The sequence below is a fragment of the Nycticebus coucang genome, chromosome 17 (assembly GCF_027406575.1).
Source record: "Nycticebus coucang isolate mNycCou1 chromosome 17, mNycCou1.pri, whole genome shotgun sequence".
Lineage (NCBI taxonomy): Eukaryota > Metazoa > Chordata > Mammalia > Primates > Lorisidae > Nycticebus > Nycticebus coucang.
Genome location: NC_069796.1, coordinates 39776778 through 39800222, shown reverse-complemented (window position 1 = coordinate 39800222; position 23445 = coordinate 39776778). Strand labels below are relative to the sequence as shown.

The window sequence follows — 23445 nt, the reverse complement described above, 5'->3', positions numbered from 1 at the left end:
ATGTGTGTGCATAAATATGCAATAAAATGCATATTCTAGATACTGGGTTTTGTCACATATGTGATTTACAAAGACTTCTTCCCACTCTATAGTTTATCTTTTCCTCCTCTTCTACAAAGGAAATTTTTAATAGTCTGATTTATTAATTGTCCCTTTTATGGATTATGTTTTTGCTGTCAAGTCTAAGAATGCTCTGCCTAGCCCTCCATCCCAAAGATTTCCTCCTATGTATATTATATTTTAGTATGTTTTTTACATTTCAATTCATGATCCATTTTATTTTTTACAAGGTATGAGACATATGTTAATATTTTTTGCCTAAAAATATCCAACTACCCCAGCACTTGTTGTTTAAAAAATATCTTTCCGAGCAGCGCCTGTGGCTCAGTGGGTAGGGTGCCGGCCCCATATACCAAGGGTGGCAGGTTTGAGCCTGGCCTCAGCCAAACTGCAACAAAAAATAGCCAGGTGTGGCAGGCACCTGTAGTCCCAGCTACTTAAGAGGCTGAGGCAAGAGAATCGCCTAAGCCAGGCATCCTCAAACTTTTTAAACAGGGGGCCAATTCACTGTCCCTCAGACCGTTGGAGGGCCAGACTATAGTTTTAAAAAAAACCTGTGAACAAATTCCTATGCACACTGCACATATCTTATTTTGAAGTAAAAAACAAAACGGGAACAAATACAATTCACACTGCTTCATGTGGCCCATGGGCTGCAGTTTGAGGATGCCTGAAGCCCATGAGTTGGAGGTTGCTGTGATCTGTGATGCCACAGCACTCTACTGATGGTGATAAAGTGAGACTCTGTCTCCAAAAAAAAAAAAAAAAGTATCTTTCCTACATTGAATTGCTTTTGCACCTTTGTTCAGAAACCATCAATCTTGGTTATTATAGCTATACAAGTCTTGAAGAGAGTAGACCAATTCCTCCCATACTATTATTCTTTTTTAATACTATTTCACCAGCCTACTTCCTTTATATTTTCATATAACTTTTATGTTAACCTTGTCTATAGCTACAGAAAAAAAAATCTTACTAGGATTTTGTTTGTTTGTTTTTTGTTGTTTGTTTTTGAGATATGGTCTTACTCTGTTGTCTGGGCTGGAGTGCAGGGTTTGGTGCTCATGGTTCACAGCAATCTCAAAATCCTTGGCTCAAAGGATCCTCTTGCCTAACCCTTTGGAGTACCTATTAGTACAGGCATATGCCACTGTTGCTGGAATTTCTGTCCTTACTGGGTTCTTGGTCTTGGGGCTTGAAGAATAAAACCACTGACCATGGGGATAAGCAACAGGATAGAGATTATTGACAAGGAGAAAGACTGATCAGCACGATAAGAAAAGAGGGCAAATAGAAAAGGGGGAACAGCACCTCCAGCAGTGGAGGGGGGAATCCAAATGGGAAAACCCCGAGTCTTTAATCTAGAGGGTTTAAAGGCTGCTTTTCCTACCTGCCGGAAGGGGGTCTTGGGGGAAGTGTGTCACATTTGCAGAAAATAATCCTAAAATTAGCACAGAAATTCGGTCCTTGCAGTCCTTGGCAAGGAATTAGGGTGTGTGCTCCCTACTCAAGGAAGAACCACCTAGAATGTTTCAGGCTGCTTTGTTCATGACTTACCTAGAGCCCAGAGGGTGTGGCCTACAAAGGGAGACATATTTGTGCCTAGAGATGGGGGTCTAATTTCTGAGCTTACCCAGGCCTAGAGAATGGGGAGGGGTCCCTGTCCAGCCCTGAGTTGGGAAACTGTATCACCATCCTGCCCATCTATGCCTTTGTAATTTTTTGTAGACATGGTGTCCCACTATATTGTATATTCTGATCTTGAACTCACAGCCTAAAGTGATCCTCGTGCATCAGCCTCCCAGATGGCAGGATTACAGGTGTGATCCACCACACATAGCCCTTTCTAGGATTTTAATAGGAAAGGCCTATGTAAAGGCCTGACAATTAAGTTCACAAACTCATCCTAGAAAAAGTGCTACATACCTCATTGCTAAATATCACCATAGTTGCCTTTGAGTACTTCCCTTGGGAAGCTATGCTCTAGTATCAGCACCTAGTCCACCCTTCAAAGCAATTTTGGAACTCTTTTTCTGGAATGACCATCAGAGCTGCTGTCATATGATGTCCTCAATAATCAGAGGAAAGCATTCAGTATTACACCATTAAATTTTATGTTAGCTGTGGGGTTTTTATAGGTGCTGTGTATCAAGTTAATTTCCCCTTATGTCAACATAATTTTAAAAACTTAAAAGGAAAAGAAAGTCTATTGTATTCACCCATTTTTGCTTATTGTGTTCTTTCTTCTTTCCTGATATTCCAGTATCCCTTTTTAAATCATTTCCTTTCTGTGAAGAATGTCTTTTAGCCATTCTTTTAGAATAGGTCTACTAGTAACAAATTCTCTTAGTTTTCCTTCATCTGATATGTCTTGATTCATTCTTTATTCCTGAAGAATATTTTCAGTAGCTATGATATTCTTGGCTGACACTTTCATTTCAGTAAAAATATTGTGCCATTTCCTCTAGCCTCCATAGTTTCAAGTGAAAAGTCTTCTGTCATTCTGTCATTCTGTCAAATTATTCAAATTATTTTTCCTCCTACAAGTAAGGTGTCACTTTTCTCTGACTGCTTTCAAGATTTAGCTTTATTTTATTTTATTTATTTTTTATTTTTTTTATTTTATGAGACAGAGTCTCACTTTGTTACTCTTGGTAGAGTGCCATGACGTCATAGCTCACAGCAACTTCAAACTCTTGGGCTCAAGTGATTCTCTTGCCTCAGCCTCCCAAGTAGCTGCGACTACAGGCACCTACCACAACGCCTGACTATTTTTAGAGATGGGGTCTTGCTCTTGCTCAAGCTGGTCTCAAACCCATGAGTGCAGGCAATCCACCCACCTCAGCCTCCCAGAGTGCTAGGATTACAGGCGTGAGCCACCAAACCTGGTCTGATTTTGCTTTATCTTAATTTTCAGAGATTTGTCTACAATGTGTCTTGGTGTGGATTTCTTTGGGTTGCCTGTTTGGATTTTCTCAGTTTCTTGAATATTGAGCTTTGTCTGTTGCTAAATTTGGGGGTTTTTTTCAGTGATTATTTCTTTGATTATCTTTTCAGTCCTATCTTTATTATCTTTTTTCTTTTATAATTCTGATGAAACAATTATTAGATCTTTTATATTGCCTCACAAACTGCCGATGCTCTGTTCATTTATTTTTCAGTCTATGTTCTTTCTTGTTCAGATTGGGTATTTCTGTTCTGTCTTCTAGTTAATTGATCATTTCCTCTATTCTTTCCATTATACTCTTGAGCCTATCCATCAAGCTTTTTATTGGGGGTTTAGTTTTTTCAGTTCTTTTATTTCTTTGCTCAGACTTTCTGTTCTCTTTTGAGTCTTTGTTTGTTTTAAGCATGTATGCAATTGCTTACTCAAATATTTCTATGATGGCCTCTTTAACATATTTGTGAGATAATTCTAACATCTCTTTTATCTCAATGCTGGCATATCTTGATTTTCTTTTTTCACTCATATTGAGGTCTTCCTAGTTCTTGATATGACAAGTGCATTTTATTTTATTGAAACCAGGATATTTTCATATTCTGTTTTGAGACTCTGGGCCTTACTTAAACCTGTGTTGGATGTATTTTTTATGACAGTGTTCTGCCTGAGTTAACCATTTTCTATTTAATGGGAATGATATTTTTTCTAATATCTGGGACGGTTGATGTAAGATCAAAATTATTTGTTTCTTTAATGCTTGAAAGAATTTGTATGAAAAAACTTCTGAGAAAACTCTTCTCCCTGTAAATGTGCATGGTACATACACAGTACTTTGCCAATTCAGTTATTTTAATGGAAATAAATCTATTCAATTTTATTATTTTTCTTAAATCAGTGTTTATAGGATATTCATTCTGATAGAGTTGTTCATAGATTTTTCTTTTGAATTGTTTCTCTCAATTATATCTTTAGTTTTGTGAAGTTTTTCATCCCAAATTTATTATGATTTCTTTTTCTTTTCTCAATCACAGAATTATCTATTTTACAAAGCTTTTTAGTAAACTAGTTTTTGGTTTATAATTTTCTCTCTCTCTGACAGAGTTTCACTCTGTTGTCCCAGGCTAGAGTGCCGTGGTGTCAGCCTAGATTACAGCAACCTCAAATTCCTGAACTCAAGCATCCTCCTGCCTCAGCTCTCAAGTAGCTGACACTATAGGTGCATGCCACAATGCTCAGATACTTTTTCTGTTTTTAGTAGAGACAGTGTCTTGCTCTTGCTCAGGCTGGTCTCGAACTCCTGAGCTCAAGCAATCCTCTTGCTCTGCTTCATTACAGGTGTGAACCACTATGCCTGGCCACTAATTCTCTTTATTCTTATTTTCTTTCATTTTTATTTGTCTCTGTTTTTGTTTATGTTATTTTCTTTCCTCTAATTTGAGTTTATTTTGTTAATATCACTTACTTTCTTGACTTGGGACTTTATTATTATTATTATTTTTAAGACAGAGTCTCATCCTGTCACCCTGGGTAGAGTGTCATGGCATCAGCATAGCTGACAGCAACTTAAATCTCTTGGGCCCAAGCAATCCTCTTGCCTCAGTCTCCTGAGCAGCTGGTACCACTGGCCTCAACACTAGGCTAGTTTTTCTATTTTTAGTAGAGACTGGGTCTTGCTCTTGCTCAGGTTGGTCTTGAACTCCTGAGGTCAAGCAATCCACCCTCCACAGCCTCGCAGAGTGCTAGGATTACAGATGTAAGCTACCATTCCCAACCCACTTTATTATTTTTCAAGCCTTTTTTTTTTTTATAATATAAGCATTCAGAGGTAGCTATTTCTAATGGCATTTTAGTTGCATCTTCCAATGTAGTATTTTCATTATCACTCAAGAAATATTTTCAAATTTCCATTATAAATTATTTCAGTCACGAGTTTGAGTTTTAAGACTTTCTGTGGCAGCTGGGCGTGGTGGCTCATGCCTGTGGTCCTAGCACTCTGGGAGGCTGAGACAGGTGGAGTGCCTGAGATCACAGATTCAAGACCAGCCTGAGCCAGAGTGAGACCTCATCTCTAAAAATGGCCGGGCATTGTGGCAGGTGCCTATAGTCCCAGCTGCTTGGGAGGCTGAAGCAAGAGAATCACTGAAGCTCAAGAGTTTGAGGTTGCTGTGAGCTATGATGCCATAGCATTCTACCAAGGGTGACAAAGTGAGACTCTATCTAAATAAATAAATAAATAAACCTTTCCATGGGAGATTTATTACTTTTATTTATTTTTATTTATTTTTATTAAACCATAGCTGTGTACATTAGTATGATCGTGGGGCACCATATACTTGGTTCATAGATCGTTTGACACATTTTCATCACATTAGTTAACATAGCTTTTGTAGCATTTTCTTAGTTATTTTGCTAAGACCTTTACATTCCACATTTACTAGGATTCACATATACCCTTGTAAGATGCACGGCAGGTATAATCCCATTAATCCCCCTCCTTCCCCCTCCCTCCCCCTCCCTCCCCTCCCTCCCCTCCCTTTCCCCTTTCTCCCTATTCTTAGGTTATAACTGGGTTATAGCTTTCATGTGAAGGTCCTACATTAGTTTCATAATAAGGGTGAGTACATTGGGTACTTTTTCTTCCATTCTTGAGACACTTTACTAAGAAGAATATGTTCCAGCTCCATCCATGTAAACATGAAAGAGGTAAAGTCTCCATAAGGCTGCATAATATTCCATGGTGTACATATACCACAATTTATTGATCCATTCGTGGATCGATGGGCACTTGGGCTTTTTCCATGACTTAGCAATTATGAATAGGGCTGCAATAAATATTCTGATACAAATATCTTTGTTATGGTGTGATTTTTGGTCTTCTGGGTATATGCCCAGTAGGGGGATTACAGGATTGAATGGCAGTTCTATTTTTAGATCTCTAAGTGTTCTCCATATCTCTTTCCAAAAGGAATGTATTAATTTGCATTCCCACCAGCAGTGCAAAAGTGTTCCCTTTTCTCCACATCCACGCCAACATCTCTGGTCTTGGGATTTTGTGATATAGGCTAGTCTCACTGGAGTTAGATGATATCTCAAAGTAGTTTGATTTATTACTTTTAAATTATTGGTTTCTAATATAATTAAACTGAGGTCAAAAGATGTGACCTTTATTATAAACATTATTAGCATTTTTCGGATTTATTTTGTGATATAGCATATTATTATCTTATTTAAATATTTTATGTGTATTTAAAAATAATGAGTATATTTATTATACCATTGAATTATGCAAATTCAAATTTGGATTTCCCAGTTACTTTCCTAGCTATAGAAAGTGTTTGGTTGCATCCTTCATATTAACCTGGATGGAAGTGGAAGACATTATTCTTAGTAAAGCATCACAAGAATGGAGAAGCATGAATCCTATGTACTCAATTTTGATATGAGGACAATTAATGACAATTAAGGTTATGGGGGGGAGGAAAAGCAGAAAGAGGGACAGAGGGAGGGGGGTGGGGCCTTGGTGTGTGTCACACTTTATGGGGGCAAGACATGATTGCAAGAGGGACTTTACCTAACAATTGCAATCAGTGTAACCTGGCTTATTGTACCCTCAATGAATCCCCAACAATAAAAAAGAAAAAGAAAAAGAAAGTGTTTGGTTGATTTATCAATTACAGGAACAGATATGTTTAATACCCCACATACAATTTTGGACTCACCAATTTTGATTTTAAATCTATGTGGTTTATATATATATATATTTTTTTGGATACAGAGTCTCACTTTGTCACCCTTGGTAGAGTGCTGTGGCATCACAGCAACCTCAAACTATTGGGCTCAAGTGATCCTCTTGCCTTAGCCGGGACTAGAGGTGCCCACCAGAATGCCTGGCTATTTTAAGAGATGGGGTCTTACTCTTGCTCAGGCTGGTTTTTGGTTTCCAACTCCTGAGCTCAGGTGATCCACCCACCTTGGCCTCCCAAAATGCTAGGATTATAGGTATGAGCCACCATGCTTGGCCCTTGGTTTATATATTTTGAGGCTATATTAGATACACTCAATTGCATAATTATATTAATACAAGAATGCTTATTGCCACTGGGATTATTTTTTCTGATATTCATACAGGTCTTCCACTATCAGTATACTAAGAACTGATATTCAAATTTAGTGTTGTGCAAGTATGTTTTCCATGCTTTTAGTGTCACTCTTCCTGTATGTGGTAAGCAAAATAATGGCCCCCTAAAATGTCTGCATCCTAATCTCTGGACCCTGTGAATGTTATGTTAACATGGCAAAGGGAATTAAGGATACAGATGAAATTAAGGTTGCTAATCAACCGACCTTGAAACAGGGAGATTTTCCTAGATTACCCAGCTGGGCCCAGTGTAATCCTAAAACTCATTAAAAGTGGAAAAGAGAGGCAGAGTGGAGAGTGAGACAGAGATGTGAATATGGAAGAAAAGTGCAGAGAGAGATGAAAATTTTTGCTAACTTTGTAGATGAAGGAATGGGGGCTATAAAAGGTGGAAAAGGCCAGGAAACAGATTGTCCCCTAAAATTTCTAGAGAAAAATGTAGTGTTGCAGACACATTGATTTTAGGCCTGTGAGACCTGTGTCAGTCTTCTAACCTATAGAACTGTAAGATAATACATTTGTGGTGTTTTAAGCAGTTAAATCTATAGTAGCTTGTGACAACAACAAGGAAAAAATTGATATACAATCTTCTTAAGTTTTAGTTTTGTCTCTTGTGAAGAACATTTAGCTGTATTGTTCTTTAATCCTGTGTGATATTTTTGTCTTTTCATAAATGAACTGCTTGCCTTTATTTTGATTTTTAGTAAATTTGAGCTTCTTTTTCTGATATTGTTTTGTATGTTCAGTCTTATGGGGTTAATTTCTCCTTTTCTGCTTCATATAGGATTATGTTTTTCTTTCTTTTTTTATTCTACTTTTTTGGAGGTAGCATATTTTACTTCTTTTTAATCACAGGTACAAGAGTTAATTATACTTCTTGATTTATACTACATTATCAACTTTGGTCTTTGCAGGGAACCTCACATTTTATTAGTTCATTTTCCCTCAACTATCAGCACTCCCATTTCTCCATTTTAGACATACTCAGCCTAATATGTTTAATGTATATCTTTAAATATGTATGTATGCTTATAAATACATTTTGTTGTTTTGTCCTTGTAAAATATCTGTTAATATTCAATGGGTATGCATTTTAAGTTTTATATTCCATTTCTGGCTTTTTTTAACTCAAAATGTTTTTGAGATTCAGTCCTATTTGTATGTCCAGTTTGTTGTTTCTGACCTCTACATAACATCCAATAGTATATATTACCATTACCATTTTACTCTTTCCTAGGGTTGTACCTTTTAAAAATTTTTATTTTGGATTAGAATAAGGGTACATATGATTAGGCTACAGTGTTTGTGTTTCTAAGGGAAAGTACCATTTGTAGTTGAGCCCTTCACCCAGGAGACGTGCCCTATACCCTTATAATGTACCTGACAGGTGGGGACTTTCCAAGTCCCCTACTTCTCTTTCCCCTTCTTGAATTTACTTGTGTTTTTCTCTTGTGTCAGCCTGTAGCTATTTATATTGACCTTTAATTAATGCAGAATCCAACTTTATATGGTATAAAGCAAGTATCTAGGTTACTATTTTCCATTTATGAGCCATTTTTTTTCACAATATAATCTACTAACCAGTCTTCCCCTTACTTGTTGCTTTTGGTGCCAACTTTATCAAATATCAAGTTTCTATATGTATTTTTAAGCTCACTATACTGTTCTATTGGCTGATTTACGTGTTTTTGTGCGGTTTTTTTTTATTACTTCAGCTTTGTAGCATGTCTTTATATTTGATAGGAGATTCTTATTCTGCCTTTTTTATTGAGACAGAGTGTCACTTTGTCACCCTATGAAGACAAAGGCATCACAGCAATCTCACACTCTTGGGCTTAAGTGATTCTCTTGCTTCAGCCTCCAAAGTAGCTGGGGCTACAGGCATCTTCCACAACACCCAGCTATTTTTTGGTTGCAGTTGTCGTTGTTTAGCAGGCTGGGGCCAGGCTCAAACCCGTCAGCCTTGGTGTATATGTTTGGTGCCCTATTCACTGAGCTATCATGGCCAAGCCTGATAGGAGATTCTTAAGTCATTCTTTTTGTTTTAAAAGATAAATTAACTATTTATGAAAATACATTCTTTTATACAGATATTAGAATAATCTAGATTACTCAAAAAATGTTGGAATTTGGGCAGTGCCTGTGGCTCAGTGAGTGAGGCGCCAGCCCCATATACTAAGGGTGGCGGGTTCAAACCCAACTCCAGCCAAACTGCAACAAAAAAAAAAAGGCTGAGCATTGTGACGGATGCCTGTAGTCCCAGCTTCTCGGGAGGCTGAGGCAAGAGGATAGCCTAAGCCCAGGAGCTAGAGGTTGCTGTGAGCTGTGATGCCACAGCATTCTACCAAGGGTGATAAAGTGAGACTCTGTCTCAAAAAAAAAGTTGGAATTTTAATGAAATTGTTATAAACTTGTAAAATTATATGGAGATAGTAGTCTGTTTTTATTAACTCATCTCATACATAAATATAATATGTTGCATTTGTTAGTTTTGTATCTTTTAATAAACTTTTTCTCCATAAAGGTCCTATGAATCTTTTATTAATATTAAATTTATTATATTATTCTTCATTGATTTTGTTATCGTGGTACATATCTTACTTTATATAGTATTTTCTAGCTGGTTATTACTGGTATGAAGAAATACTCTTTTTTTGGTTGAGATTATATCTAACACCTTTGCTAACAACTTTACGAACACGACTTTGCTTTTTGTCAAGATTTTTCTTCAGAGGTGATTATTTCTTCTGCAGATATCAATGCTTTTATCTCTTCTCTTCCACATTTTATACCACTTAGGCCTTTTTCAAATTTTCTTAATCTTAACCTTAATTGAAATATTTCTAAAGTTTCCTTATTAAGTATAAGAATTTTGATCTTTAGTCTTTTTTAAAATGTTTCCTTATATGTTTCAAATGTAAGTGTTAAATTATTATTTTCTATGACTATTAACAGTTTATTGAAAGTTTGATAAACTGTGGAAACATCCAAACTAATTATTTTGGGGAGGAATAAGTTCTGTGATTATAAGTTCAGTTGTTTTAGTAATTATTACCTACTTACATTTTCCATGATATTTTATATCAATTTGTCATATCTATTTTTCTATAAATTTATCTAAGCATTTCATTCTTCATATTACCTTATTTGTTTACTATATCATTTATAATTACTTCTCCTTTCTTGTTCTGTATTTTTAGTTATTGTGCCTTTTTTGTTAGCCTTTCTATGATTTTTTCTCTTATATATGTTTTTCAAAATCACTGCATTTGCTTTGAGTGACCTCTATTATTTATTTATTTAATTTCATTTGTTTCCCCCCCTTATCTTTATTCCACTCCTTTTCCCCTTTGAGTTTGCTTATTATTTTTTAAAAATGTTTGAATTTATTTGCTTTTAATATTCCTTTGTTTCTCCTGGCACATGTAATTAAAATAAGAAATTTCTTTTTTGTTTTTAAGATAGAGTTGTTTTATTTTATTTATTTTGCAGTTTTTGGCCGGGGCCGGGATTGAACCTGCCAGTTCCAGCATATGGGGCTGGCGCCCTACTCCTTTGAGCCACAGGCACCACCCTAAAATAAGAAATTTCTATCTAAATACTACTTTATTTCTGTTTGTAATGTTTTCATTGTTGTTGGGTTCCAAGAAGATTGTAATTTTCCTTAAGATTTCCTCTTTAATTCAAATATATACTTAATAATTTGATATTTAGGTTTCAGTAGAATAGGATTTGTTTGAAGAAATTTTTTTTGTAATTCTTTAAAAATATTATTGCATTTTCATAGATATATCTGCCTTGATTTGCCTAATTTTTTTTCTGAGACAGAGTCTCACTCTGTCACCCTGTGTAGAGTGCTGTGACATCATAATAGTTCACAGCAACCTCAGTCTCTTGGGCCCAAGAGATCCTCTTGCCTCAGTCTCCTGAGTAGCTGGGACTACAGGCACTCACCACAATGCCCTGCTAATTTTTCCATTTTTAGTAGAGACAGGGTCTTGCTCTTTGCTCAGGCTGGTCTCGAACTCCTGAGCTCAAGCAATCATGCTGCCTCAGCCTCCCAGAATACTGGGATTACAGGCATGAACCACCCACCCAGCCAAACTAAGTTTCTTGAGGCTTCCTTTATGGACTAGTACTTGGCCAGTTTTTAAGATCGTTCTACAGGTACTCAAAAAATATATTTTCACTGTTTTGCTGAATTATCTCTCTATATATTGTTGCACATCAATTTTGATTTTCAGATATCCTGTATTTTCCTTATTTTTGTCTGTTTGAGCTACAAGTTTCTTAGAGGGATGTATTAAAATCTCCATCTTAGTTGCTAATTTTATTTACTTCTTTAAGTATCTCTTGGTTGTTGGTTCATGCATTTAGAGCCTTTATTATTAAGTTATTTTCATGATAATGTACCTTAATGGATTTTTTTTTAGTATTTGTCTTGAATACTATTTTTATTATTTAAATTATTAATCTATATTTTATTGGGTTAAAATCTGAATATAATTCTCTTCCCAGCCATTTACATTTAACCTTTCTTCATAACAATTGTTATGAATCTCTTTTTTGGGTGCTCCATATTTCTTGGAGCCTTGGTTTTTAATCCAAACTAAAATTCTCTGACACTGACGGTTGAGCTTAATTTACATATCCTTATTTTAGTTGCTTTATTTTAGTATGTATTTCTGCCATAATTATCCCAAGATTTCTGCCTTTATTATTGTTTTGAAACTCCTTTTCTAACTGCTATTGGCTAGATAAGATTGTCTTCTGCCAAGTGGAAAGTCATGAGTTCTATTTTTATTTTTCTTGACAGTGTGTCTGTGTACTCAAGCCTTCACAGGACTGCAACATACTATGATATATGGCTTCAGGAATCTTTTGGAAATGGCTTTCAACCTTCTTTCATGAACAATATAGACCTACTTTAGTACTTGCCTCCAAGTACTAAAGTGATTCTGGCTTTTATTCTCCATTTTTCATGGAGAACATTTTGTTCCTAATAGTCCATAAGAGCCAAGTCCATCTTCCTGTAACTCAGAATTCCACCAATTTCATCCCTGCTCACCATTTTATGTCTCTGTTACTTTTCTGGTTTTGCATTTTTAATTTGTAATTGTTATATATCATCGTTATGTTTAGAGCAAAGTGTAGTACACTGAGACATGAGCTTACTTTATCAGCTTGACCAGAAAACCCTTGTTATTTTTACTTTTTAACATTCTGTTTTAATGTTATGTAAACACAACTAATACTTCATTAGTTTATTTTAAAAGTATTAAATAGATTTGGAAATGAAACTTTTGATTGAAGAGTCACTGTCCGAACAGCCACATAACTTGAAGATAGTAACTCTATAGAAGACAGACATTATATGGGAGAATTACAGAGATGAATTCTACTTCTGAGAGTGAGACAAATTCATTAAATAGAAACAACAAAAAACCACACAAATATGATAAAGTTATATGCTTATTTATTTTTAGAAGAGTTGCATAAAATCAGATAGACCAATTCCATTTCTCTTATTTCTGTGTCTAATTTCAACACATAAATCCATTTTAAACAATATGTCTATTATACATTGCTTATAAATATAAAACATATATGCATAGTAAATTGTAATTTTTATAGTTTAATATATCTATTTTTAAATGTATAACTATAATTTAAATTTAAAATCATGTTAGTATAATTTTAAAGTTGAGAACATTTATTATGAATAAACTTTAACAAGATTAAAGAAATTAATATTTGTTTTAAATAATCTAACATTAGGGTTACAATGAAATACTAATTTTGATCAAAATGTGTTCTGTGTAGATAATTCCAGTCTTTAAAATATACTTTTCATCTCAGGTAAAAGAGTATACTGAACAACAAATAATGATAGAATTGGATTATAACCCGTCTCCTCAAAAAGCAAATATCCATGTACCCGTACATAAAGAAGAACTAAATAGGTGGAGGAAAAGTGACAAGTGTTCCTTATGAAAGAATTTTAATTAATTAATGCAAAAGGAATTAGGGAAATAGAGAATTATCATTGGAATCCCACAATGTTAACTGCCACAGGAAATATCTAGCAATGGATACTAAAATTGATTTAAGCAGAAAAATGATACTTGCTTAGTTGCGAAGTATCTTCCCCCAAGTTAAACGGGAAAAATATTAACTTTACAGTGGAGAAATTGGCAGACATTACCTTAACCAAGTGATCAAGATTAATATCACCTTAACACTACTGAACTATACATACTTAAAAATGATTCACATGGTAAATTTTATGTTATATGTTTTTTACCGTAATGAAAGAAAAAAAGATTAACATCACCAGTATTATGACATTGACCTGCACCTGCTAACACTGAGAGGGACACGATATTTTTTCTGTAGTATTCTTCCCAGTGATGCATAACCTAAATCTAATCATGAGAAAAGAAACACAATCCCAAACTGAAGGACATTTTACAAATAAGACTAGTATATGTACTCTTCAAAAGTCTTAGCTCATGATAGGTAAGGAAAGTCTAAGGAACTTTCACAGCTGGTAGATACTAGGGAGATATGACAGCTAAATGCTTGTGGGATGCTGGATTGGATCTTTGAACAGAAAAAGGATAAGTGGAAAAATTGGTGAAATCTAACTAAAGCCTATAGTTTTGTAATAGAATTGTACCAAGCTTAATTTATTAATTTTGATTACTATGGTTATGTGGCAGTAGAGAAAGCTAGATGGAGGGTATGTAGACATTCTCTATACTATTTTTGTAATTTTATAGATCTAAAATTATCTCATAATAAAACGTTTTTAAATCCACTTTTTATTATGAGATAATTTTAGATAGTATAGAGAATTTCTGTATACCCTTCATTATAAAAAAATGTACATTTATATATGCCAAAGTTAAACAGGTAACTAGAGCAATTTACCTAAACCAGTTAAATATTTTTAATTTTAAAAATATTTGTAATCTTTCTTGCACAAGACTTTTTCAAGGCTCAAGTAGTTCTAATATTACTTGGTATTGTGGAGAAAGTAATTGTCCTAATTATTTCCATTCTTTACCTTAATTTTCTGGTGGAGACCTAGACTTTATCTCAGCTGGTGTATAGAATTCTCTCAAAATACAAATGGCTCACATCAAATTCAATGAGTTGACATACAGCTGTTTTTAGTTTTGAATTAGCAAATACAACTGGAATTTGCTTAGGAACTTAAAGTCTGAATAAAAATGAGGTTACATCATAATTTAATCTAGTAGTTCTCAAATTTGAAAATTGTCACTAGTCTAAGGCAAAAGTAAGGAAAACAAGGACACAATAAATTTTTTATTGAAACTGTGTCTTTTAATGCAAAGGATAATGATAGCATGAAAAGGCAGGTTTTATTTCATTTTTATTTATATTTATAGTGTTTGAAATTCAAAGTCTTAAAATCACTGATCTATACCGTTTTCTTTCCTTATCCTTGACATCAAGCCAAGCTCCACTGATTATGTTCAAATCATTAAGTGTAATCAAATACAGTTAATCCAGTGGCTTTTAGCTAATTGTATTTTATTAACTAATTACTGTTTACTCATAAAAGCTATTTCTGTGTCCTCTCTCATTTGAAGCTTTCGCTAGTCATAACCCAAATACACTGGAACATTATATTTTGTTCAAGACCTTTACTCTAAATGAGCAGCATTATAACTCAATTTATGGGAAATATTTACTATTAATGAGAAAAAAGAACTCATTGTTATTCTACATTCTCAAAATATTAACAAAAATATTTAAGGCAACTGTAGGTTATACCATTTTTGCCCTAAGGATCTCCAACATTGTGAAAAAAACCCACTAAATTTCAGTATATACCTGGCTACCAGGGAGATAGCCAGGTGATAGTGCCAGTAGGTATCACTAACAAATTAAAGAATGAATCTTGTGTCAATAAATAATATATGGTATACTTGAGAAGTATTTTTTGTTAAATCATAGCTGTGTACATTAATGCAGTCATGGGGTACAATGTGCTGGTTTTATATACAATTTGAAATATTTTCATCAAACTGGTTAACACAGCCGTCATGGCTCAGAATGGGAGAAGATACTTGAGAAGTATTTTAAGAGATAATGTTCTATGTTTAGAATTCCAGGTACAAATATTGAGTCCTCCTGTGCAGGAAGGGAGAGGATGTATCATAGTGAACCTAAATTTACCCACATTTATATAAAATAAGGCACATAATTAAATCTTCATTAAAGCAAACTTGATTTTTAAGGCACAGTATTAGGAGCATCCTTAAAATATGTTAATGTTTCTTTAGTTTTAGAATGAGAAGACCCAGAATAGCTTATGAAAGCAAAATCATGATGATCAAAAAGCAGCCTTCCTTGTTTTCCCACTACCTTGCATTTTATGAATGATTTACTTAAAATACTTATTTTTTTCTTAGTTTCCATTTCATCACTTTGCAATACACAGAGAAGAAAGGTGCTTACTATCAAATCTGCTACTACCTAAAAATATATCTTTCCTTAAAGCTGCTTAATGGTATTAATGAATTTTTTCTTTTAATGCCTTTTTATTTTATAATTCTACAACCTAAGAAATAGTTTAGAATAAGTATTGTATAGCACATAACAGCATAAAATAATTTAAAGTGTTCTATAGCATTTATTAGCTACAGCAGGCCTAATATAATTTTATCCTCATCCATTCTTCATTCCTTATATTCAAATACCTATTTTTTTGGATAATGCTAGAATATACATCTAAATATGAAAGAGAGAGATTTGAGACTTGCCTTAGTCCTTAACAACCATTAAGAAATCTACATCTAATTTAATGTTGAAGGACATTCCTAAACTCTCTATAGCCTTATATCTGCCCTTATATTTATAAATAAGTTGAATCCTTTTTTTTTTCTTACCCTTTCCCCCACCATGATTACCTGTGAGGACTACCACTCCCTAGGCATTTCCGTGATTATGAATGCTGGCATGCAAGGTGTTGATTCAAAGACTCATCAGGGACAAAAATCTAGACATTTCTGAATAATAAACTATCTCTCTGCCTGTCAAACATAATCACTTTCTGATAAATCAAAATGGGAAGCCAGGATGGGAGCAATGGATTAGATACCCGTAATCTAAGCACTTTGGGAGGCCAAGAATGAAAGATTGCTTGAGACTGGGAGTTTGAGACCAGCTTGGGCAATATAACTAGATCCCATCTCTACAAATCAATTAGCTGGTTATGGTGAACCACATCTGTAGTTCTTGCTACTCAGGAGGCTTAGGCAGAAGGACTGCTTGAGCCCAGGAGTCTGAGGCTTCGTTGAACTATGATTGTATACTCCAGCCTGGCAACAGAATGAGACCCTGTCTCAAATAAAAAAAAAAAAAATGTTGGGCATGGTAGCTCACAAACTTTGGGAGGTTAATTTGGGAGAACTGTTTGAGGCTAGGAGTTCAAGGTAAGCCTGGACAACACTGGAAGACCCTGTCCCTAAAATAAAGTGTCTGGGTGTGTTAGTGCATTCCTATCGTCCTAGCTATTCAAGCGACTGAGACTGAGATCCCTTGAATCTCTTGGGCCCAGAAGTTCAAAGTTGAAGTGAGCTGTATCACATCATTGCACTGTAATCTGGATGCAAAGCAAGACCCTGTTTCTAGAAAACAAACACAAAACACTGAGAAGCTAGTTCTCTTCCCAGGACTGCATAACTTTCTACTGGAAAATAATTTAAAGGCCTATCTCTGTGGAACTAAGCATTTCCTGGATCAGAGAAGATGTAAATAATGGCTCATTAATTATTTATCTATCACAGAAAAGATGGATGATGATAAGTTCCTACCACATATGCATTTATAGATGGTGGCATTTCTCTAAACAAAATCCAAATGCAGAAGAGATTTCAGATAATATAAGCTGAGTATCAGAATGACTGTTTTGTACTAAGTAATCCAAGACTCACTTTGGGGTTCCCATTTTCATCAAACTAGGCACTCCTGTCTCCAATAAACCTGCAGTCTAGGGCAATTTTTGCCCTAGATCAATAAGGATGGGAGATCTTTGCATACCAAGTACAACATTTTGTTTCTCTTCTCTCACTGAGGGCTATAAATATGAGCTACATGTAGTCATCAGATACCTGGGCATGTCCCTCTGACCTCTGAGACTTATTTCTATCAGAATCTTGAGGTAAGCTGGAGCCCGCCTGTGTTTTTACATCTCCAGTGGCATGAGGGAAAGGGAAGTTGGGCATAAAGCGCTTCAGGAACCGGAACTCACTATTGCCAGTGCCAGTGGCTGAACACATTTCATGTGGAAAAGGCTGGGATAAGGATCCACTGCCTCCTCCATGTACCAGGTTGTTAGGGAAATTACAGTCATCATAGAAATGCTCTTGAATTGTGAACTTTTCTCTATATTTGATCTTTTGGTAGATGTGTATAATGAAGATCACTGTGACAGAGAGGAGAAAGAGGAAGGAAAGCACAGCCAGAGAAATGACCAAATATTTAGTGGATGGATTTACCTTTCTAGAATGTTTGGATGGATCCCGGAACTGCAAGTAGGGCTCTGAAAAGCCATCTACCAGCAGGATGTTGAGAGAGGCAGTAGTGGAAAGAGCTGGTTGGCCATGATCCTTAACAAGAATGATCAATTTCTGCATCATGGAGTCTCTCGCAGCAATCTGTCTTAATGTACGAATTTCCCCATTTTGTTGTCGAACAGAAAATAACCCAAGGTCAGTGGCCTTAAATAGATGGTATGAAAGCCAAGAATTCTGACCTGAGTCACCATCGACAGCCACAACTTTGGTCACTAGATAGCCTGCTTCTGCAGACCTGGGCACCAGGTCATTGCAGGGCAAAGTGCCATTCTGTAGTGGGTACAAGATCATTGGACGGTTGTCATTGTCATCCAGAACAACGACTTTGACAGTAACTTGGCTACTCAATGACAGGAAACCCCCATCAGTGGCCTTCACCATAAATTGAAAATCTTGAACGGCCTCATAATCCATGGTTCTCAATGCATAAAGCTTCCCATTATCTGAATTTATGGAGATGTAAGCGAAGACTGACAGATCTCCATTTTTTGGAGGCAGCAGGGAATATGTTATTTGGGCATTCTCACCCAAATCTAGATCTTCAGCATGGACTTTGCCAATAAAAACTGCAGGGCTGTTGTTTTCCCGAACAGTCAAGATGTAGGAATCTTCCTGAAATACTGGGGGATTATCATTAATGTCAGATATTAGCACTTCTATCACAGTCTCCGTGGACAGGCTGGGTGGTCCAGCATCCATGGCAATAAGGGTAATATTATAGCCTGAGACCTCCTCCCGATCCAAGCCTCTGTCAGTGATTAGCGAGTAGGAATTCCGAAATGTAGGTTTAACCACAAAGGGAAGGACTTCTTTGAGGAAGCAGGTGATTTTTCCTCCCACTCGAATATCCCGGTCTCGGATAGTGAAAAGGGCCACTACCGTCTGTAGTGGAGAGTCCTCAGGGAGAGGGCTGGACACAGAGGAGACCATCACTTCAGGAGGATTGTCGTTCACGTCCACCACTTCGACCAGGACTTTGCTGTGGGCAGAGAGGCCTCCTCCATCCATAGCTTGAACGTCAATGTCGTATGTTTCAATAGCTTCAAAATCTAGGGGCCCTCTTAGTCGAACCTCTCCACTTTGAGAGTCGATCTGAAACGTCTGGAGAATTGCTTCTGAGTTTTGAGCTAAAGAATAAGTTATCTCCTTGTTGGTGCCGTCATCTAGGTCCATGGCAGTGACTGTGACCACTAAAGAACCATTGGCACTATTCTCTGGCAGCTGAGCGCGGTACACTAGTCGCGAGAACTGGGGCACGTGATCGTTGACATCCAGAACCACCACGCAGATGTGAGCAGTGCCAGACTTGGGTGGGGACCCACCGTCCACAGCTGTGATTGTCAAGTTGACCCGAGGCTGCTCCTCTCTATCCAGGGGTTTAACCAGCACCAGCTCAGCGTATTTAGGTCCGTGGCTGCGGAAGCGGGTGTGCAGGTGGAAATACGCGTTGGCGCTCAGGGTGTAGTTTTGGAGACCATTGAGGCCCACGTCCGGATCCTGGGCGCTCTGCAGAGGAAAACGTGAACCCAAGGGGGTGCTCTCCGGAATCTTTAAAAGTGGCTCCTTGTTTAGGAAAATTGGGGCATTGTCATTGATATCAAATACCCTGACCTCTACACGGAAGGACTGCAGCGGCTCCACCAGGACTATTTCAAAGGACAGAACACACGGGTCAGCTTTGCCACAAAGTAACTCCCTATCCAGTTTCTCCTTCACGAACAAATCCCCCGTCTTGCGGTGGAGCCGGAAATGCAGTTTGTTGCCCTCGGAAACCAGCCGCGCCCCGCGAGCAGTCAGCTTCCCTACCTCCAGCCCTAGGTCCTTAGCCACATTGGCCACAAACGAGCCGCTCTCCATCTCCTCCGCCACCGAATAGCGGATGGTTGTCACACCCCCCACAGATACGCACAGAAAAATGAGAAGAGAGCCCACTTGCCTGCTTTGCAAAAGTTTTCTGCGAGCAGCCGCCATCAGTTCTCACAAGCATATGGTAACTTGTCTTCTGACACTTTTACTCTCTGCAGCCAACGCCACCTGTTGCAGATACACTTTCACTTTTCCACAGCAGGGTATGACAACAGCTGTTTTCCGCTTCACTAGCTTCTAACCGCATCGCCGCCAAGGGCTACCTGAGCCTAGTAAGCTGTTTTGCACTCAGAAGAAAATTAGCATTAAGCAACTCAACTCCCCAGTCTATTGAATATATTAATAGGTATGTTCTCATTCCGGAGAGTTAGGTAGACGTTGAAACTTTGTTGTCAAAGCAACAGCAGACTAGCCTGGTAATTCCCTTTCAGGGGAAAAAAAAAAAAAAGAAAGAAAGTCCTTGGGAATTGAGAAGCCAATGAGGATACTCGCTCAAGCTGAAGTCACTGTATTGTTAGCCAGCTGGGACCACTGCAGCGTTGAGCAAACCGCAACAAGTTGAAGCTACATCTGCACACTCTACAATCTGTCCAAAGATGAAACAAATGTCTTCTGGCTGAACCAAATATATGGGGCTGAGAGCAGAAAAGTGTGGAGAAGTGTCAGTAAGAAAAGGAAAGAGAACAGGGAGACACTATCCTTCAGGAACTTGAGATGCAGTAGGTACACTAACTAATAGGGGACTAGGCCAACCGGCCTCTGGATTGGCACAAATCCATTCCCTGCATCAGAATCCTCAAATGCTCAGGAAAAAGCCATCTTGTTGCTTATAATGATGATGGCAGTGATATTATTGGATTTGATTTCTATGCAGCGCCAATATATTAAAGGATTTACATGCATTCTTTAATTTAATCCTTGCAACAGCTCTATGAAGTAAACATTATTTCCTTTTTTCTAAGGACTAGGAAACTGATACAGGAGAGGTTATGTCACCCCTGAAGATCCACTACCTAGTAAATATGAGAGAAAAAACACAATTAACTTGTTTGACTCCAAAGTGTATGCTCCTAATCAGTATATTATTCTGTTTTCCAGATAATATAGTAGATAAATGAAATGAAGATAAATGCTTGACTTTGGATTTTAAAGAAATAAAATAAGACCATTTATATATAATTAAAAACATCCTGATAGAAATATAGGAAATACTTGTCAAGAATTCCTTTCTGATCATAGGATCATAGAATGTTTAAGAATGATAAGGGATGTCAGAAAAATGAGATCTAATCTCCCTCCCTGCTCCCCTGTCCCCTTTTTTAACCAATGAAGAAATTAAGGTTCCAAATGATGAAATCACTTGCCTGGTTCATATGGCTCTACTCATGGCAATGTAAGAACTAGAACTTGTCTTCTGACACTTAGTCTCCTGCTCATCATGAAAAACCTTTGATTTCTTATTTATGCTCAGTATTTTATTACTTAGATGTTATGCAAATGGTTACTGCCACTTAAGAGATGTCTAAATTATATTTTCCAAGTGGGGAATAAAAATGAATGAAAACCAAAAGTGTGCAAAACATGAATGACATCCTGACATGAAGGAGTTAATGAGTTAATGAATCCCTTAATCTCTGCCAGATATTTTAACACCTGGCATAAGTGTGCATCCCTACACTTAACTTTTAGTTTTGCCTCTTTAATCTACATATAAAGTATACAACAGATACTTTTTGAATCTAGTTTCTTTCCTTCATCATCATTTAGCTTAATGTGAGTTTGTTGTTATATTCGCCTCTAGTTCATTTATTTTCATTACTGTATAGAATTCCAGTGTATTGTTAATGCCCTTTAGCCAAAGACCATCAGAAACATGCCTGTAGCTGAACAAAGTTGTATTTGCTAACTTACTGTAACAAGGGAAACTGTACACCTTGGAGAATAATGGGACATTTCAGTAAGAGGGTGTTAGAAAGAACATATGCTGGGCAGCACCTGTGGCTCAACAGAGTAGGGCGCCAGCCCCATATGCCGGAGGTGGCAGGTTCAAACCCAACCCCGGCCAAAAACTGTAAAAAAAAAAAAAGAACATATACTATCTGATCTTATGTTAGATAATTTGGGGGATATTTGAAGCTGGGCTTTGCTCTGCATTGGATGCTGTCACACATGGTGTTAATTTTAGGCTGGGTATATTAATTCTTGTGTAGAAGCTCAGTTAGAATTAGGTGAGGCTAAAGTTGTGATTGGTGAAAAGGCCGTAGTTACTAATACTATCCAGGATAGAAAAATGTTTGAACTTTTTTGTGGATTGAACCATGACTTTTTTGTTATTGTTTGTGTTTAGACATGACTATGGTGTGCTCTTGTTTTTCTCTTGATTTGTCACAATCATAGAATGGCCTGTCTGATGTTGGTGTTTTATGAAATTGCTTTTGTTCAGCAAGAGAACTCTACACCTCATTGTATCAGGCTAGCTTCTAGCTGTCAAGAACTGCTTTGTTTTTTTCAATATGTGTGTACCAAAATTCATTTACCCACACCATTCTACTGCTCATAGCATATGTGTATCATCTATCATACATGTCACTTTGTGAACATGTGTACACATTTTGGGGGAGTACCTACCAAAAGTAGCATTGATGTCATAAGATATGTTCTTTCCAGCTTTATATGATACTGCCAGACTGCTTTCTAAGAGGTTGTTCCAATTCACACTCTCATTAGTAATCTGTGTTCTAGCTGCTCAAATTCTTTCCAACACCTATCATTACTAGTCTTTTTAAATTTTGCCCATCATTGTGAGTGTGTGCTCATCTTGTCGGTTTAATTTGCATTTCTCTCATTATTTTATTGATGAATTACAGCATTATTTAATATACTTTTAATCATTTGAATATCTTCTCTTTTTTTTTTTGAAAGTTTTTGTACAGCTCTCGGTCATTTTTTACACTTCATTTTTATCTTTCTCTATCAATTTGTAGTAGTTATTTATAATCTGAATGTGAGTACCAAATATCTCTTTATGAGTAAAAAATGAGACATGTTTATGCTTAGTCAATATGGGTCAACAGAGAATAGCCTTGATCAATTTAGTTAGAGAAAATAGAAAACACCAAATATCTCTTTATGAGTAAAAAATGAGACATGTTTATGCTTAGTCAATATGGGTCAACAGAGAATAGCCTTGATCAATTCAGTTAGAGAAAATAGAAAACACAAAATATCTCTTTATGAGTAAAAAATGAGACATGTTTATGCTTAGTCAATATGGGTCAACAGAGAATAGCCTTGATCAATTCAGTTAGAGAAAATAGAAAACACTAGTGTTACATAGCCTCACCAAAAAGGTTCTGGGGGTTGGGTTTTTTAAAAGGACATATTTCTCCCAATGGTCATAAATTATGCAGAAACTTCTGACATTCTAAGAAGTCTTAATATAAATAATTTCCAAATAATTTATTCAAAAATCATAAATTTTAAACCACTTATGAGTTGAAGTATAAGAAATGCTATATTTCTTCTTCCTTCCTTCCTTCTTTCCTTTTTCACTTCCTTCATTCCTTCTCCTCTCCTTTCCCTTCCTCCCTCTTTTATCTCTCTCTTTTTTCTTTCTTCCATGGAGTCTCATTCTATTGCCTGGGCTAGAGTGGAATAGCATGATTATAGCTCATAGCAACCTTGAACTTCTGGGCTCAATTTGTCCTCCTGCCTCAGCCTCCCAAGTAGCTGGATTACAGCTGCATGCTAACACACCCAGCTAATTTTTCTATTTTTTTGTGGCAGTGAGGTCTTGCTCTTGCTCTGGCTTCTTTTTGTTATTGTTTAAT

General features: G+C 36.5%; 1 protein-coding gene across 1 annotated transcript; it reads right to left on the bottom strand.

Annotated features, from left to right (window-relative positions):
* Nucleotides 1-17263: 17263 nt before the first annotated feature.
* Nucleotides 17264-19720, bottom strand: PCDHB1 (protocadherin beta 1). The gene has a single exon (XM_053567243.1). The coding sequence runs from the start codon at nucleotides 19718-19720 to the stop codon at nucleotides 17264-17266; it is 2457 nt and encodes an 818-aa protein (XP_053423218.1).
* Between the last annotated feature and the right edge of the window lie 3725 nt (nucleotides 19721-23445).

Bases quoted from the DNA above. Each gene is read 5' to 3' on its own strand.
- PCDHB1 (XM_053567243.1), bottom strand. From the start codon at position 19,720: ATGGCGGCTGCTCGCAGAAAACTTTTGCAAAGCAGGCAAGTGGGCTCT.